At 31.9% G+C, this 17827-nt stretch overlaps 1 protein-coding gene across 1 annotated transcript in view; it reads right to left on the bottom strand.

The window, feature by feature from the left end:
• Nucleotides 1-165: 165 nt before the first annotated feature.
• The window catches only part of LOC139973840 (uncharacterized), a 39503-nt gene continuing 21841 nt past the window's right edge, over nucleotides 166-17827 (bottom strand). The window contains exons 15-45 of the mRNA XM_071980717.1: nucleotides 17426-17539; nucleotides 17086-17199; nucleotides 16406-16519; nucleotides 15728-15841; nucleotides 15048-15161; nucleotides 14708-14821; nucleotides 14369-14482; nucleotides 13690-13803; nucleotides 13347-13460; nucleotides 12664-12777; nucleotides 11983-12096; nucleotides 11640-11753; nucleotides 10962-11075; nucleotides 10618-10731; nucleotides 9936-10049; nucleotides 9596-9709; nucleotides 8912-9025; nucleotides 8232-8345; nucleotides 7549-7662; nucleotides 6526-6639; nucleotides 5842-5955; nucleotides 5164-5277; nucleotides 4481-4594; nucleotides 4141-4254; nucleotides 3802-3915; nucleotides 3462-3575; nucleotides 3122-3235; nucleotides 2782-2895; nucleotides 2173-2217; nucleotides 1908-1989; nucleotides 166-1620 (exon numbers count right to left, since the gene is read on the bottom strand). Coding sequence (XP_071836818.1) covers nucleotides 1404-1620; nucleotides 1908-1989; nucleotides 2173-2217; nucleotides 2782-2895; nucleotides 3122-3235; nucleotides 3462-3575; nucleotides 3802-3915; nucleotides 4141-4254; nucleotides 4481-4594; nucleotides 5164-5277; nucleotides 5842-5955; nucleotides 6526-6639; nucleotides 7549-7662; nucleotides 8232-8345; nucleotides 8912-9025; nucleotides 9596-9709; nucleotides 9936-10049; nucleotides 10618-10731; nucleotides 10962-11075; nucleotides 11640-11753; nucleotides 11983-12096; nucleotides 12664-12777; nucleotides 13347-13460; nucleotides 13690-13803; nucleotides 14369-14482; nucleotides 14708-14821; nucleotides 15048-15161; nucleotides 15728-15841; nucleotides 16406-16519; nucleotides 17086-17199; nucleotides 17426-17539 — 3536 coding nt within the window. The 3' untranslated portion in view covers nucleotides 166-1403. The remainder of the gene's footprint in view (nucleotides 1621-1907; nucleotides 1990-2172; nucleotides 2218-2781; nucleotides 2896-3121; nucleotides 3236-3461; nucleotides 3576-3801; nucleotides 3916-4140; nucleotides 4255-4480; nucleotides 4595-5163; nucleotides 5278-5841; nucleotides 5956-6525; nucleotides 6640-7548; nucleotides 7663-8231; nucleotides 8346-8911; nucleotides 9026-9595; nucleotides 9710-9935; nucleotides 10050-10617; nucleotides 10732-10961; nucleotides 11076-11639; nucleotides 11754-11982; nucleotides 12097-12663; nucleotides 12778-13346; nucleotides 13461-13689; nucleotides 13804-14368; nucleotides 14483-14707; nucleotides 14822-15047; nucleotides 15162-15727; nucleotides 15842-16405; nucleotides 16520-17085; nucleotides 17200-17425; nucleotides 17540-17827) is intronic.

Here is a 17827-nt window from a genome sequence, read left to right as displayed (position 1 = left end):
GTATTGAAAGTAAGTGATGCGAATCGAGTATGACTAACCCCCTTAACAAAAAGAGAACTATTTGGGTGTATTCTATGGGTGACCTTCATTGTGAAACAATAATAGACACTATATCAAGGACAATTTCAAAGTTTACTTGTGAAAGGTGAATGGTAGGAAGCAATTGTCTTGAAAGTTCTTCAAATTATTTATAAAATAGAAGACACGATGTTGCGATTGTACAGAATGCACCCTGGTGCTGTTGAATCTGACAATGCACACAGAATTACCACTTTTAGAGGCAAGCCGAGTCGAAATTATAAAATGAATGTGTAGCAAGTTGTTATGACAGGCATAGGCCTATAATAAATTCAGCACACCAGAATTGGATTTTGTTTATTATATATCTGTCATACCACTTGCTACACATTCATATATGTATTATATTTTTCCCCGGATACATAGGCTACAATGACAACCCCCCCCCCTTTAAATGAGATCAGCGTTTAATTGTGAAGAAAAGCCAGTTGACCTTACAAACAAACTAGCATTATTCAAAAAAAAAAATTGTCACGCAGATGAGACATCCTGACTATTGGCGGCAGCAGACATTCCAAAGTTGGAGAGACAAATACATGTCAGAAAGAGGAATTAAACCCATACATTTCTCTGGAATGTATTTCAGGGCCCTCTTGGAGATCCAGGGGCCATGTCTCCGAAAGGATATTCCTTTGTGCTCTCGTATCGGTTTTAATCACATAATTCATGTCAGATAGAAAGAATTTTCCATCGAATTTATTCCAAATCCCTGGAGGAAAGTTGTTGGTTTTTTGAGACGTTTCTTAATCTCTCGTAGCGCCTTTAACAAACAAAAGCACATGCCAGAAAGAGGACTTTAATTTATGTGGAAGGTATTCTTAGCCCTGAATCTGTAGTGCTTTCAGATAGCTCTATTGTAGATATTTGTACTTTCCAGAGAATTCAATTTTATTGGAGTGTATTTAAAATTCGGAAGACCATTTCAGATAGTAAAACCGTGGAATAAATACCCATCTGACTTTAGCCTGGCCAGAGCTCGAGCCCACAACCTCCCAGATGTAGGCCAGAGTTCGAGCCCACGACCTCTCAGATGTATTCCTCTATGATTCTAATGCCACCGCATTAATCCACTGAGCATATAACATCTCAGTGGGTAAAAATTGGTAGAAAGTTTTCCTTTATTGATTCCTATGAATCACTACGTTAACTTTGAACGTAACAAAACTTCTTATCCACAAAATCCATGCGGATTTTATTGACGTTACATGTACGGATAGCAGTTAAACAACGATTTCTTCTGTTTTGCCATTCATAAGCTGTATGCATAACTATGTGAAATTAAAACTAGGTGAAAATTCTGAAAGTTTGTATTTTGTTCTCCAATGCTATGTAGTGGTCTTGTAATTTTGTGTCCATATTTCATACTTTGACATTGAGATTTCATCATATACTACGGAAATGTCGTCTTCATTCCTAACCGAGTCTAAAACTATTCTTGGCAAGTATCTCCTTGTTTCATACAGATGCTCTGATGGGCCTTTTGAATCCTTTCGTCCATAGCCACTCATCAAGTGTGCTCCTTCATTGTTTAGTAACGCACTCCTTTTGGGATACAAAGTAACCAAACAAAATAGAGAAGATAAATAATACCCAACATAAATAGAATGCGACCTCCGCTTACTTCTTCATTAAACAATCAACATTGCATTCAAGGTAGGGAGACGTAATATTTCTCCAAGCTTTGATGTATCACATGTTGTCATAGGAGAACGTTTAAGCTGCAATAACATATTAAATGCTGAACACCAATTCCTCGAGGTTTTTATTTCTAAGCTTTTAACTTTAGCAATGGATACTGAAAATATGATATCATAAATTATTAATCGTACCTTTTTGATGACGCGAAGAGAACATACCCAATCAGTATGAAAGCGATGAAGCCCAAGGTAATTATAAAGGCGAATATAGCGACTATATGAAGAAAAGAAGATATGTATTAATAGTCAAAACAGCACCCTAAGCATCGATAAAATAAATTTCCAAATCAAATTCTATATGTAAAACATCACCATCTTTAGCAGAAATTACCTCCATATATCATGTTTTTAGACAAGTGTATGTGTGCGTGTGTGTGTGTGAGAGAGAGAACATTACCAGAAAGCCAATTTGTATCCTCTTCAACCGCCGTCGAGTCTTCAACTGGAACAAAGCAGACCGTATTAAATTAGAAATAAATCAATTGCAAGAGAATTGCAACAGTATGTTTCTATATGAATCAATATTATAAAATTTGAATACAATGTGATCATTGTATCTAGTATGAAAGAGGACATACCGAAAAGTGAAACACTAGCCTACATATAGTCTAAAAACGTATGGAATTCCCACAATACCTTTCATTCAACACTAAACTTGTCCAAATCAGTTATCGATGGAAACGTTCTACCTACAGACAGTATTTAATGTGTTTTTCTGTAACGTTGATAAAATTGGAAATGGGGCTAATTGGAACGAAAAAAGAATGCGCCACGTAATGGTTGCACAACACTGCCGTAATGGCCCTATCAATCTGCAGACAAATTCGTAGAGTATCACTATCAAATGACATTTATCCAACTAATGCGACATGGTTGGTCGGTGACGGTGTTAATATTAAATTTGATAGATTTATAAACCATGAATAATTAGTCAATCGTAACAATATCGTTTCTAAATATCACGACCAAAATCAACGGCAATTGGAAGTTACAAATATTAGATTACCACTTCCACATATGGCACCCTCCCATCCAGACTCGCAGGTACAGTTGTACCCTCCGTCATAATTGGTACAATTGGCGTTGTTTTGGCAAGGTGTTTCGTCACATTCATCAATATCTAATTACAAAGATTAATATAATGAATGAGAAAAAATATTCAGTGTTCGTCTAAAACGATATTTTCTTTAATCTGTTTAATTGTTAGAATATGTGAACAGATCATTTTATAACCTTAGTTACTTTGTTTTGTTTTGTATGTTGAGATTTGGTTATTTTCCAGTTTAAAATTAAATGCATTATTAATAGAAATCCGAAACATGTAATAGAAAGATCATTATTGATACCTATTTCACAGTTGACACCCTCCCATCCAGACTCGCAGGTACAGTTGTACCCTCCGTCATAATTGGTACAATTGGCGTTGTTTTGGCAAGGTGTTTCGTCACATTCATCAATATCTAATTACAAAGATTAATATAATGAATGAGAAAAAATATTCAGTGTTCGTCTAAAACGATATTTTCTTTAATCTGTTTAATTGTTAGAATATGTGAACAGATCATTTTATAACCTTAGTTACTTTGTTTTGTTTTGTATGTTGAGATTTGGTTATTTTCCAGTTTAAAATTAAATGCATTATTAATAGAAATCCGAAACATGTAATAGAAAGATCATTATTGATACCTATTTCACAGTTGACACCCTCCCATCCAGACTCGCAGGTACAGTTGTATCCTCCGTCATAATTGGTACAATTGGCGTTGTTTTGGCAAGGTGTTTCGTCACATTCATCAAAATCTAATTACAAAGATTAATATAATGAATGAGAAGAAATATTCAGTTTTCGTCGAAAACGATATTTTCTTTAATCTGCGTAATTGGTAGAATATGTGAACAGACCATTTTATAACCTTAGCTACTTTGTTTTGTTTTGTTTGTTGAGTTTTGGTTATTTTCCAGTTTAAAATTAAATGCATTATTAATAGAAATCCGAAACATGTAATAGAAAGATCATTATTGATACCTATTTCACAGTTGACACCCTCCCATCCAGACTCGCAGGTACAGTTGTACCCTCCGTCATAATTGGTACAATTGGCGTTGTTTTGGCAAGGTGTTTCGTCACATTCATCAATATCTAATTACAAAGATTAATATAATGAATGAGAAGAAATATTCAGTTTTCGTCTAAAACGATATTTTCTTTAATCTGCGTAATTGTTAGAATATGTGAACAAATCATTTTATAACCTTAGCTACTTTGTTTTGTTTTGTATGTTGAGATTTGGTTATTTTCCAGTTTAAAATTAAATGCATTTTTAAAAGAAATCCGAAACCTAAATAGAAACATCATTATTGATACCTATTTCACAGTTGACACCCTCCCATCCAGACTCGCAGGTACAGTTGTATCCTCCGTCATAATTGGTACAATAGGCGTTGTTTTGGCAAGGTGTTTCGTCACATTCATCAATATCTAATTACAAAGATTAATATAATGAATGAGAAGAAATATTCAGTTTTCGTCTAAAACGATATTTTCTTTAATCTGCGTAATTGGTAGAATATGTGAACAGATCATTTTATAACCTTTGCTTGTTTGTTTTGTTTTGTATGTTGAGATTTGGTTATTTTCCAGTTTAAAATTAAATGCATTATTAATAGAAATCCGAAACATGTAATAGAAAGATCATTATTGATACCTATTTCACAGTTGACACCCTCCCATCCAGACTCGCAGGTACAGTTGTATCCTCCGTCATAATTGGTACAATTGGCGTTGTTTTGGCAAGGTGTTTCGTCACATTCATCAAAATCTAATTACAAAGATTAATATAATGAATGAAAAAAGTATTTAATTTTCATCTAAAACGATACTTTCTTTAATCTGCGTAATTGGTAGAATATGTGAACAGATCATTTTATAACCTTTGCTTGTTTGTTTTGTTTTGTATTGTCTGTTGAGATTTGTTTATTTTCCAGTTTAAAATTAAATGTATTATTAATAGAAATCCGAAACCTGAATAGAAAGATCATTATTGATACCTATTTCACAGTTGACACCCTCCCATCTAGACTCGCAGGTACAGTTGTATCCTCCGTCATAATTGGTACAATTGGCGTTGTTTTGGCAAGGTGTTTCGTCACATTCATCAAAATCTAATTACAAAGATTAATATAATGAATGAGAAGAAATATTCAGTTTTCGTCGAAAACGATATTTTCTTTAATCTGCGTAATTGGTAGAATATGTGAACAGATCATTTTATAACCTTAGCTACTTTGTTTTGTATTGTCTGTTGAGATTTGGTTATTTTCCAGTTTAAAATTAAATGCATTATTAATAGAAATCCGAAACATGTAATAGAAAGATCATTATTGATACCTATTTCACAGTTGACACCCTCCCATCCAGACTCGCAGGTACAGTTGTATCCTCCGTCATAATTGGTACAATTGGCGTTGTTTTGGCAAGGTGTTTCGTCACATTCATCAAAATCTAATTACAAAGATTAATATAATGAATGAGAAGAAATATTCAGTTTTCGTCGAAAACGATATTTTCTTTAATCTGCGTAATTGGTAGAATATGTGAACAGATCATTTTATAACCTTAGCTACTTTGTTTTGTATTGTCTGTTGAGATTTGGTTATTTTCCAGTTTAAAATTAAATGCATTATTAATAGAAATCCGAAACATGTAATAGAAAGATCATTATTGATACCTATTTCACAGTTGACACCCTCCCATCCAGACTCGCAGGTACAGTTGTATCCTCCGTCATAATTGGTACAATTGGCGTTGTTTTGGCAATGTGTTTCGTCACATTCATCAATATCTAATTACAAAGATTAATATAATGAATGAAAAAAGTATTTAATTTTCATCTAAAACGATACTTTCTTTAATCTGCGTAATTGGTAGAATATGTGAACAGATCATTTTATAACCTTAGCTACTTTGATTTGTTTTGTATGTTGAGTTTTGTTTATTTTCCAGTTTAAAATTAAATGCATTTTTAAAAGAAATCCGAAACCTAAATAGAAAGATCATTATTGATACCTATTTCACAGTTGACACCCTCCCATCCAGACTCGCAGGTACAGTTGTATCCTCCGTCATAATTGGTACAATTGGCGTTGTTTTGGCAAGGTGTTTCGTCACATTCATCAATATCTAATTACAAAGATTAATATAATGAATGAGAAGGAATATTCAGTTTTCAGATAAAACGATATTTTCTTTAATCTGCGTAATTGTTAGAATATGTGAACAGATCATTTTATAACCTTAGCTACTTTGTTTTGTTTTGTATGTTGAGATTTGGTTATTTTCCAGTTTAAAATTAAATGCATTATTAAAAGAAATCCGAAACCTAAATAGAAAGATCATTATTGATACCTATTTCACAGTTGACACCCTCCCATTCAGACTCGCAGGTACAGTTGTATCCTCCGTCATAATTGGTACAATTGGCGTTGTTTTGGCAAGGTGTTTCGTCACATTCATCAATATCTAATTACAAAGATTAATATAATGAATGAGAAGAAATATTCAGTTTTCGTCTAAAACGATATTTTCTTTAATCTGCGTAATTGGTAGAATATGTGAACAGATCATTTTATAACCTTTGCTTGTTTGTTTTGTTTTGTATTGTCTGTTGAGATTTGTTTATTTTCCAGTTTAAAATTAAATGCATTATTAATAGAAATCCGAAACATGTAATAGAAAGATCATTATTGATACCTATTTCACAGTTGACACCCTCCCATCCAGACTCGCAGGTACAGTTGTATCCTCCGTCATAATTGGTACAATAGGCGTTGTTTTGGCAAGGTGTTTCGTCACATTCATCAATATCTAATTACAAAGATTAATATAATGAATGAAAAAAGTATTTAATTTTCATCTAAAACGATACTTTCTTTAATCTGCGTAATTGGTAGAATATGTGAACAGATCATTTTATAACCTTAGCTACTTTGTTTTGTTTTGTATGTTGAGTTTAGGTTATTTTCCAGTTTAAAATTAAATGCATTATTAATAGAAATCCGAAACATGTAATAGAAAGATCATTATTGATACCTATTTCACAGTTGACACCCTCCCATCCAGACTCGCAGGTACAGTTGTATCCTCCGTCATAATTGGTACAATTGGCGTTGTTTTGGCAAGGTGTTTCGTCACATTCATCAATATCTAATTACAAAGATTAATATAATGAATGAAAAAAGTATTTAATTTTCATCTAAAACGATACTTTCTTTAATCTGCGTAATTGGTAGAATATGTGAACAGATCATTTTATAACCTTTGCTTGTTTGTTTTGTTTTGTATTGTCTGTTGAGATTTGTTTATTTTCCAGTTTAAAATTAAATGCATTATTAATAGAAATCCGAAACATGTAATAGAAAGATCATTATTGATACCTATTTCACAGTTGACACCCTCCCATTCAGACTCGCAGGTACAGTTGTATCCTCCGTCATAATTGGTACAATTGGCGTTGTTTTGGCAAGGTGTTTCGTCACATTCATCAAAATCTAATTACAAAGATTAATATAATGAATGAGAAGAAATATTCAGTTTTCGTCGAAAACGATATTTTCTTTAATCTGCGTAATTGGTAGAATATGTGAACAGATCATTTTATAACCTTAGCTACTTTGTTTTGTATTGTCTGTTGAGATTTGGTTATTTTCCAGTTTAAAATTAAATGCATTATTAATAGAAATCCGAAACATGTAATAGAAAGATCATTATTGATACCTATTTCACAGTTGACACCCTCCCATCCAGACTCGCAGGTACAGTTGTATCCTCCGTCATAATTGGTACAATTGGCGTTGTTTTGGCAAGGTGTTTCGTCACATTCATCAAAATCTAATTACAAAGATTAATATAATGAATGAGAAGAAATATTCAGTTTTCGTCGAAAACGATATTTTCTTTAATCTGCGTAATTGGTAGAATATGTGAACAGATCATTTTATAACCTTAGCTACTTTGTTTTGTATTGTCTGTTGAGATTTGGTTATTTTCCAGTTTAAAATTAAATGCATTATTAATAGAAATCCGAAACATGTAATAGAAAGATCATTATTGATACCTATTTCACAGTTGACACCCTCCCATTCAGACTCGCAGGTACAGTTGTATCCTCCGTCATAATTGGTACAATTGGCGTTGTTTTGGCAAGGTGTTTCGTCACATTCATCAATATCTAATTACAAAGATTAATATAATGAATGAAAAAAGTATTTAATTTTCATCTAAAACGATACTTTCTTTAATCTGCGTAATTGGTAGAATATGTGAACAGATCATTTTATAACCTTTGCTTGTTTGTTTTGTTTTGTATTGTCTGTTGAGTTTTGGTTATTTTCCAGTTTAAAATTAAATGTATTATTAATAGAAATCCGAAACCTGAATAGAAAGATCATTATTGATACCTATTTCACAGTTGACACCCTCCCATCTAGACTCGCAGGTACAGTTGTATCCTCCGTCATAATTGGTACAATTGGCGTTGTTTTGGCAAGGTGTTTCGTCACATTCATCAAAATCTAATTACAAAGATTAATATAATGAATGAGAAGAAATATTCAGTTTTCGTCGAAAACGATATTTTCTTTAATCTGCGTAATTGGTAGAATATGTGAACAGATCATTTTATAACCTTAGCTACTTTGTTTTGTATTGTCTGTTGAGATTTGGTTATTTTCCAGTTTAAAATTAAATGCATTATTAATAGAAATCCGAAACATGTAATAGAAAGATCATTATTGATACCTATTTCACAGTTGACACCCTCCCATCCAGACTCGCAGGTACAGTTGTATCCTCCGTCATAATTGGTACAATTGGCGTTGTTTTGGCAAGGTGTTTCGTCACATTCATCAAAATCTAATTACAAAGATTAATATAATGAATGAGAAGAAATATTCAGTGTTCGTCTAAAACGATATTTTCTTTAATCTGCGTAATTGGTAGAATATGTGAACAGATCATTTTATAACCTTAGCTACTTTGTTTTGTATTGTATGTTGAGTTTTGGTTATTTTCCAGTTTAAAATTAAATGCATTATTAATAGAAATCCGAAACATGTAATAGAAAGATCATTATTGATACCTATTTCACAGTTGACACCCTCCCATCCAGACTCGCAGGTACAGTTGTATCCTCCGTCATAATTGGTACAATTGGCGTTGTTTTGGCAAGGTGTTTCGTCACATTCATCAATATCTAATTACAAAGATTAATATAATGAATGAGAAGGAATATTCAGTTTTCGTCCAAAACGATACTTTCTTTAATTTGCGTAATTGTTAGAATATGTGAACAGATCATTTTATAACCTTAGCTACTTTGATTTGTTTTGTATGTTGAGTTTTGTTTTTTTTCCAGTTTAAAATTAAATGCATTTTTAAAAGAAATCCGAAACCTAAATAGAAACATCATTATTGATACCTATTTCACAGTTGACACCCTCCCATCCAGACTCGCAGGTACAGTTGTATCCTCCGTCATAATTGGTACAATTGGCGTTGTTTTGGCAAGGTGTTTCGTCACATTCATCAATATCTAATTACAAAGATTAATATAATGAATGAGAAGAAATATTCAGTTTTCGTCTAAAACGATATTTTCTTTAATCTGCGTAATTGGTAGAATATGTGAACAGATCATTTTATAACCTTTGCTTGTTTGTTTTGTTTTGTTTTGTCTGTTGAGATTTGTTTATTTTCCAGTTTAAAATTAAATGCATTATTAATAGAAATCCGAAACATGTAATAGAAAGATCATTATTGATACCTCTTTCACAGTTGACACCCTCCCATCCAGACTCGCAGGTACAGTTGTATCCTCCGTCATAATTGGTACAATTGGCGTTGTTTTGGCAAGGTGTTTCGTCACATTCATCAATATCTAATTACAAAGATTAATATAATGAATGAGAAGAAATATTCAGTGTTCGTCTAAAACGATATTTTCTTTAATCTGCGTAATTGGTAGAATATGTGAACAGATCATTTTATAACCTTAGCTACTTTGTTTTGTATTGTATGTTGAGTTTTGGTTATTTTCCAGTTTAAAATTAAATGCATTATTAATAGAAATCCGAAACATGTAATAGAAAGATCATTATTGATACCTCTTTCACAGTTGACACCCTCCCATCCAGACTCGCAGGTACAGTTGTATCCTCCGTCATAATTGGTACAATTGGCGTTGTTTTGGCAAGGTGTTTCGTCACATTCATCAATATCTAATTACAAAGATTAATATAATGAATGAGAAGGAATATTCAGTTTTCGTCCAAAACGATACTTTCTTTAATTTGCGTAATTGTTAGAATATGTGAACAGATCATTTTATAACCTTAGCTACTTTGATTTGTTTTGTATGTTGAGTTTTGTTTTTTTTCCAGTTTAAAATTAAATGCATTTTTAAAAGAAATCCGAAACCTAAATAGAAACATCATTATTGATACCTATTTCACAGTTGACACCCTCCCATCTAGACTCGCAGGTACAGTTGTATCCTCCGTCATAATTGGTACAATAGGCGTTGTTTTGGCAAGGTGTTTCGTCACATTCATCAATATCTAATTACAAAGATTAATATAATGAATGAAAAAAGTATTTAATTTTCATCTAAAACGATACTTTCTTTAATCTGCGTAATTGGTAGAATATGTGAACAGATCATTTTATAACCTTTGCTTGTTTGTTTTGTTTTGTTTTGTCTGTTGAGATTTGTTTATTTTCCAGTTTAAAATTAAATGCATTTTTAAAAGAAATCCGAAACCTGAATAGAAAGATCATTATTGATACCTATTTCACAGTTGACACCCTCCCATCTAGACTCGCAGGTACAGTTGTATCCTCCGTCATAATTGGTACAATAGGCGTTGTTTTGGCAAGGTGTTTCGTCACATTCATCAATATCTAATTACAAAGATTAATATAATGAATGAAAAAAGTATTTAATTTTCATCTAAAACGATACTTTCTTTAATCTGCGTAATTGGTAGAATATGTGAACAGATCATTTTATAACCTTAGCTACTTTGTTTTGTTTTGTTTTGTATGTTGAGATTTGGTTATTTTCCAGTTTAAAATTAAATGCATTATTAATAGAAATCCGAAACATGTAATAGAAAGATCATTATTGATACCTATTTCACAGTTGACACCCTCCCATCCAGACTCGCAGGTACAGTTGTATCCTCCGTCATAATTGGTACAATTGGCGTTGTTTTGGCAAGGTGTTTCGTCACATTCATCAATATCTAATTACAAAGATTAATATAATGAATGAAAAAAGTATTTAATTTTCATCTAAAACGATACTTTCTTTAATCTGCGTAATTGGTGGAATATGTGAACAGATCATTTTATAACCTTAGCTACTTTGTTTTGTTTTGTATGTTGAGATTTGGTTATTTTCCAGTTTAAAATTAAATGCATTATTAATAGAAATCCGAAACATGTAATAGAAAGATCATTATTGATACCTATTTCACAGTTGACACCCTCCCATCCAGACTCGCAGGTACAGTTGTATCCTCCGTCATAATTGGTACAATTGGCGTTGTTTTGGCAAGGTGTTTCGTCACATTCATCAATATCTAATTAAAAAGATTAATATAATGAATGAGAAGGAATATTCAGTTTTCGTCCAAAACGATATTTTCTTTAATTTGCGTAATTGTTAGAATATGTGAACAGATCATTTTATAACCTTAGCTACTTTGATTTGTTTTGTATGTTGAGTTTTGTTTATTTTCCAGTTTAAAATTAAATGCATTTTTAAAAGAAATCCGAAACCTAAATAGAAAGATCATTATTGATACCTATTTCACAGTTGACACCCTCCCATTCAGACTCGCAGGTACAGTTGTATCCTCCGTTATAATTGGTACAATTGGCGTTGTTTTGGCAAGGTGTTTCGTCACATTCATCAATATCTAATTACAAAGATTAATATAATGAATGAAAAAAGTATTTAATTTTCATCTAAAACGATACTTTCTTTAATCTGCGTAATTGGTAGAATATGTGAACAGATCATTTTATAACCTTTGCTTGTTTGTTTTGTTTTGTATTGTCTGTTGAGATTTGGTTATTTTCCAGTTTAAAATTAAATGTATTATTAATAGAAATCCGAAACCTGAATAGAAAGATCATTATTGATACCTATTTCACAGTTGACACCCTCCCATCTAGACTCGCAGGTACAGTTGTATCCTCCGTCATAATTGGTACAATTGGCGTTGTTTTGGCAAGGTGTTTCGTCACATTCATCAAAATCTAATTACAAAGATTAATATAATGAATGAGAAGAAATATTCAGTTTTCGTCGAAAACGATATTTTCTTTAATCTGCGTAATTGGTAGAATATGTGAACAGATCATTTTATAACCTTAGCTACTTTGTTTTGTATTGTCTGTTGAGATTTGGTTATTTTCCAGTTTAAAATTAAATGCATTATTAATAGAAATCCGAAACATGTAATAGAAAGATCATTATTGATACCTATTTCACAGTTGACACCCTCCCATTCAGACTCGCAGGTACAGTTGTATCCTCCGTTATAATTGGTACAATTGGCGTTGTTTTGGCAAGGTGTTTCGTCACATTCATCAATATCTAATTACAAAGATTAATATAATGAATGAGAAAAAGTATTCAGTTTTCGTCTAAAAATATGACTTTCTTTAATCTGCGTAATTGTTAGAATATGTGAACAGATCATTTTATAACCTTTGCTTGTTTGTTTTGTTTTGTCTGTTGAGATTTGTTTATTTTCCAGTTTAAAATTAAATGCATTATTAATAGAAATCCGAAACATGTAATAGAAAGATCATTATTGATACCTATTTCACAGTTGACACCCTCCCATCCAGACTCGCAGGTACAGTTGTATCCTCCGTCATAATTGGTACAACTGGCGTTGTTTTGGCAAGGTGTTTCGTCACATTCATCAATATCTAATTACAAAGATTAATATAATGAATGAAAAAAGTATTTAATTTTCATCTAAAACGATACTTTCTTTAATCTGCGTAATTGGTAGAATATGTGAACAGATCATTTTATAACCTTTGCTTGTTTGTTTTGTTTTGTATTGTCTGTTGAGATTTGTTTATTTTCCCCTTTAAAATTAAATGCATTATTAATAGAAATCCGAAACCTAAATAGAAAGATCATTATTGATACCTATTTCACAGTTGACACCCTCCCATCCAGACTCGCAGGTACAGTTGTATCCTCCGTCATAATTGGTACAATTGGCGTTGTTTTGGCAAGGTGTTTCGTCACATTCATCAAAATCTAATTACAAAGATTAATATAATGAATGAGAAGAAATATTCAGTTTTCGTCGAAAACGATATTTTCTTTAATCTGCGTAATTGGTAGAATATGTGAACAGATCATTTTATAACCTTAGCTACTTTGTTTTGTATTGTCTGTTGAGATTTGGTTATTTTCCAGTTTAAAATTAAATGCATTATTAATAGAAATCCGAAACATGTAATAGAAAGATCATTATTGATACCTATTTCACAGTTGACACCCTCCCATCCAGACTCGCAGGTACAGTTGTATCCTCCGTCATAATTGGTACAATTGGCGTTGTTTTGGCAAGGTGTTTCGTCACATTCATCAATATCTAATTACAAAGATTAATATAATGAATGAAAAAAGTATTTAATTTTCATCTAAAACGATACTTTCTTTAATCTGCGTAATTGGTAGAATATGTGAACAGATCATTTTATAACCTTTGCTTGTTTGTTTTGTTTTGTATTGTCTGTTGAGATTTGTTTATTTTCCAGTTTAAAATTAAATGCATTATTAATAGAAATCCGAAACCTGAATAGAAAGATCATTATTGATACCTCTTTCACAGTTGACACCCTCCCATCTAGACTCGCAGGTACAGTTGTATCCTCCGTCATAATTGGTACAATTGGCGTTGTTTTGGCAAGGTGTTTCGTCACATTCATCAAAATCTAATTACAAAGATTAATATAATGAATGAGAAGAAATATTCAGTTTTCGTCGAAAACGATATTTTCTTTAATCTGCGTAATTTGTAGAATATGTGAACAGATCATTTTATAACCTTAGCTACTTTGTTTTGTATTGTCTGTTGAGATTTGGTTATTTTCCAGTTTAAAATTAAATGCATTATTAATAGAAATCCGAAACATGTAATAGAAAGATCATTATTGATACCTATTTCACAGTTGACACCCTCCCATCCAGACTCGCAGGTACAGTTGTATCCTCCGTCATAATTGGTACAATTGGCGTTGTTTTGGCAAGGTGTTTCGTCACATTCATCAAAATCTAATTACAAAGATTAATATAATGAATGAGAAGAAATATTCAGTTTTCGTCGAAAACGATATTTTCTTTAATCTGCGTAATTGTTAGAATATGTGAACAGATCATTTTATAACCTTAGCTACTTTGATTTGTTTTGTATGTTGAGTTTTGTTTTTTTTCCAGTTTAAAATTAAATGCATTTTTAAAAGAAATCCGAAACCTAAATAGAAACATCATTATTGATACCTATTTCACAGTTGACACCCTCCCATCCAGACTCGCAGGTACAGTTGTATCCTCCGTCATAATTGGTACAATTGGCGTTGTTTTGGCAAGGTGTTTCGTCACATTCATCAATATCTAATTACAAAGATTAATATAATGAATGAGAAGAAATATTCAGTTTTCGTCCAAAACGATATTTTCTTTAATCTGCGTAATTGGTAGAATATGTGAACAGATCATTTTATAACCTTAGCTACTTTGTTTTGTTTTGTATGTTGAGATTTGGTTATTTTCCAGTTTAAAATTAAATGCATTATTAATAGAAATCCGAAACCTGAATAGAAAGATCATTATTGATACCTATTTCACAGTTGACACCCTCCCATCCAGACTCGCAGGTACAGTTGTATCCTCCGTCATAATTGGTACAATTGGCGTTGTTTTGGCAAGGTGTTTCGTCACATTCATCAATATCTAATTACAAAGATTAATATAATGAATGAGAAGAAATATTCAGTTTTCGTCCAAAACGATATTTTCTTTAATCTGCGTAATTGGTAGAATATGTGAACAGATCATTTTATAACCTTAGCTACTTTGTTTTGTATTGTCTGTTGAGATTTGGTTATTTTCCAGTTTAAAATTAAATGCATTATTAATAGAAATCCGAAACATGTAATAGAAAGATCATTATTGATACCTATTTCACAGTTGACACCCTCCCATCCAGACTCGCAGGTACAGTTGTATCCTCCGTCATAATTGGTACAATTGGCGTTGTTTTGGCAAGGTGTTTCGTCACATTCATCAAAATCTAATTACAAAGATTAATATAATGAATGAGAAGAAATATTCAGTGTTCGTCTAAAACGATATTTTCTTTAATCTGCGTAATTGGTAGAATATGTGAACAGATCATTTTATAACCTTAGCTACTTTGTTTTGTATTGTATGTTGAGTTTTGGTTATTTTCCAGTTTAAAATTAAATGCATTATTAATAGAAATCCGAAACATGTAATAGAAAGATCATTATTGATACCTCTTTCACAGTTGACACCCTCCCATCCAGACTCGCAGGTACAGTTGTATCCTCCGTCATAATTGGTACAATTGGCGTTGTTTTGGCAAGGTGTTTCGTCACATTCATCAATATCTAATTACAAAGATTAATATAATGAATGAGAAGAAATATTCAGTTTTCGTCGAAAACGATATTTTCTTTAATCTGCGTAATTGGTAGAATATGTGAACAGATCATTTTATAACCTTAGCTACTTTGTTTTGTATTGTATGTTGAGTTTTGGTTATTTTCCAGTTTAAAATTAAATGCATTATTAATAGAAATCCGAAACATGTAATAGAAAGATCATTATTGATACCTCTTTCACAGTTGACACCCTCCCATCCAGACTCGCAGGTACAGTTGTATCCTCCGTCATAATTGGTACAATTGGCGTTGTTTTGGCAAGGTGTTTCGTCACATTCATCAATATCTAATTACAAAGATTAATATAATGAATGAGAAGGAATATTCAGTTTTCGTCCAAAACGATACTTTCTTTAATCTGCGTAATTGTTAGAATATGTGAACAGATCATTTTATAACCTTAGCTACTTTGATTTGTTTTGTATGTTGAGTTTTGTTTTTTTTCCAGTTTAAAATTAAATGCATTTTTAAAAGAAATCCGAAACCTAAATAGAAACATCATTATTGATACCTATTTCACAGTTGACACCCTCCCATCTAGACTCGCAGGTACAGTTGTATCCTCCGTCATAATTGGTACAATTGGCGTTGTTTTGGCAAGGTGTTTCGTCACATTCATCAAAATCTAATTACAAAGATTAATATAATGAATGAGAAGAAATATTCAGTTTTCGTCGAAAACGATATTTTCTTTAATCTGCGTAATTGGTAGAATATGTGAACAGATCATTTTATAACCTTAGCTACTTTGATTTGTTTTGTATGTTGAGTTTTGTTTTTTTTCCAGTTTAAAATTAAATGCATTTTTAAAAGAAATCCGAAACCTAAATAGAAACATCATTATTGATACCTATTTCACAGTTGACACCCTCCCATCCAGACTCGCAGGTACAGTTGTATCCTCCGTCATAATTGGTACAATTGGCGTTGTTTTGGCAAGGTGTTTCGTCACATTCATCAATATCTAATTACAAAGATTAATATAATGAATGAGAAGGAATATTCAGTTTTCGTCCAAAACGATACTTTCTTTAATCTGCGTAATTGGTAGAATATGTGAACAGATCATTTTATAACCTTAGCTACTTTGTTTTGTATTGTATGTTGAGTTTTGGTTATTTTCCAGTTTAAAATTAAATGCATTATTAATAGAAATCCGAAACATGTAATAGAAAGATCATTATTGATACCTATTTCACAGTTGACACCCTCCCATCCAGACTCGCAGGTACAGTTGTATCCTCCGTCATAATTGGTACAATTGGCGTTGTTTTGGCAAGGTGTTTCGTCACATTCATCAATTTCTAATTACAAAGATTAATATAATGAATGAGAAGGAATATTCAGTTTTCGTCCAAAACGATACTTTCTTTAATCTGCGTAATTGGTAGAATATGTGAACAGATCATTTTATAACCTTAGCTACTTTGTTTTGTATTGTATGTTGAGTTTTGGTTATTTTCCAGTTTAAAATTAAATGCATTATTAATAGAAATCCAAAACATGTAATAGAAAGATCATTATTGATACCTCTTTCACAGTTGACACCCTCCCATCCAGACTCGCAGGTACAGTTGTATCCTCCGTCATAATTGATACAATTGGCGTTGTTTTGGCAAGGTGTTTCGTCACATTCATCAATATCTAATTACAAAGATTAATATAATGAATGAGAAGAAATATTCAGTTTTCGTCTAAAACGATATTTTCTTTAATCTGCGTAATTGGTAGAATATGTGAACAGATCATTTTATAACCTTAGCTACTTTGTTTTGTATTGTCTGTTGAGATTTGGTTATTTTCCAGTTTAAAATTAAATGCATTATTAATAGAAATCCGAAACATGTAATAGAAAGATCATTATTGATACCTATTTCACAGTTGACACCCTCCCATCCAGACTCGCAGGTACAGTTGTACCCTCCGTCATAATTGGTACAATTGGCGTTGTTTTGGCAAGGTGTTTCGTCACATTCATCAAAATCTAATTACAAAGATTAATATAATGAATGAGAAGGAATATTCAGTTTTCGTCTAAAACGATATTTTCTTTAATCTGCGTAATTGTTAGAATATGTGAACATATCATTTTATAACCTTTGCTTGTTTGTTTTGTTTTGTATTGTCTGTTGAGATTTGTTTATTTTCCAGTTTAAAATTAAATGCATTATTAATAGAAATCCGAAACATGTAATAGAAAGATCGTTATTGATACCTATTTCACAGTTGACACCCTCCCATCCAGACTCGCAGGTACAGTTGTATCCTCCGT

Source organism: Apostichopus japonicus, chromosome 9, assembly GCF_037975245.1.
Source record: "Apostichopus japonicus isolate 1M-3 chromosome 9, ASM3797524v1, whole genome shotgun sequence".
Taxonomy (NCBI): domain Eukaryota; kingdom Metazoa; phylum Echinodermata; class Holothuroidea; order Aspidochirotida; family Stichopodidae; genus Apostichopus; species Apostichopus japonicus.
This window is presented reverse-complemented; position numbering and strand designations above follow the sequence as displayed.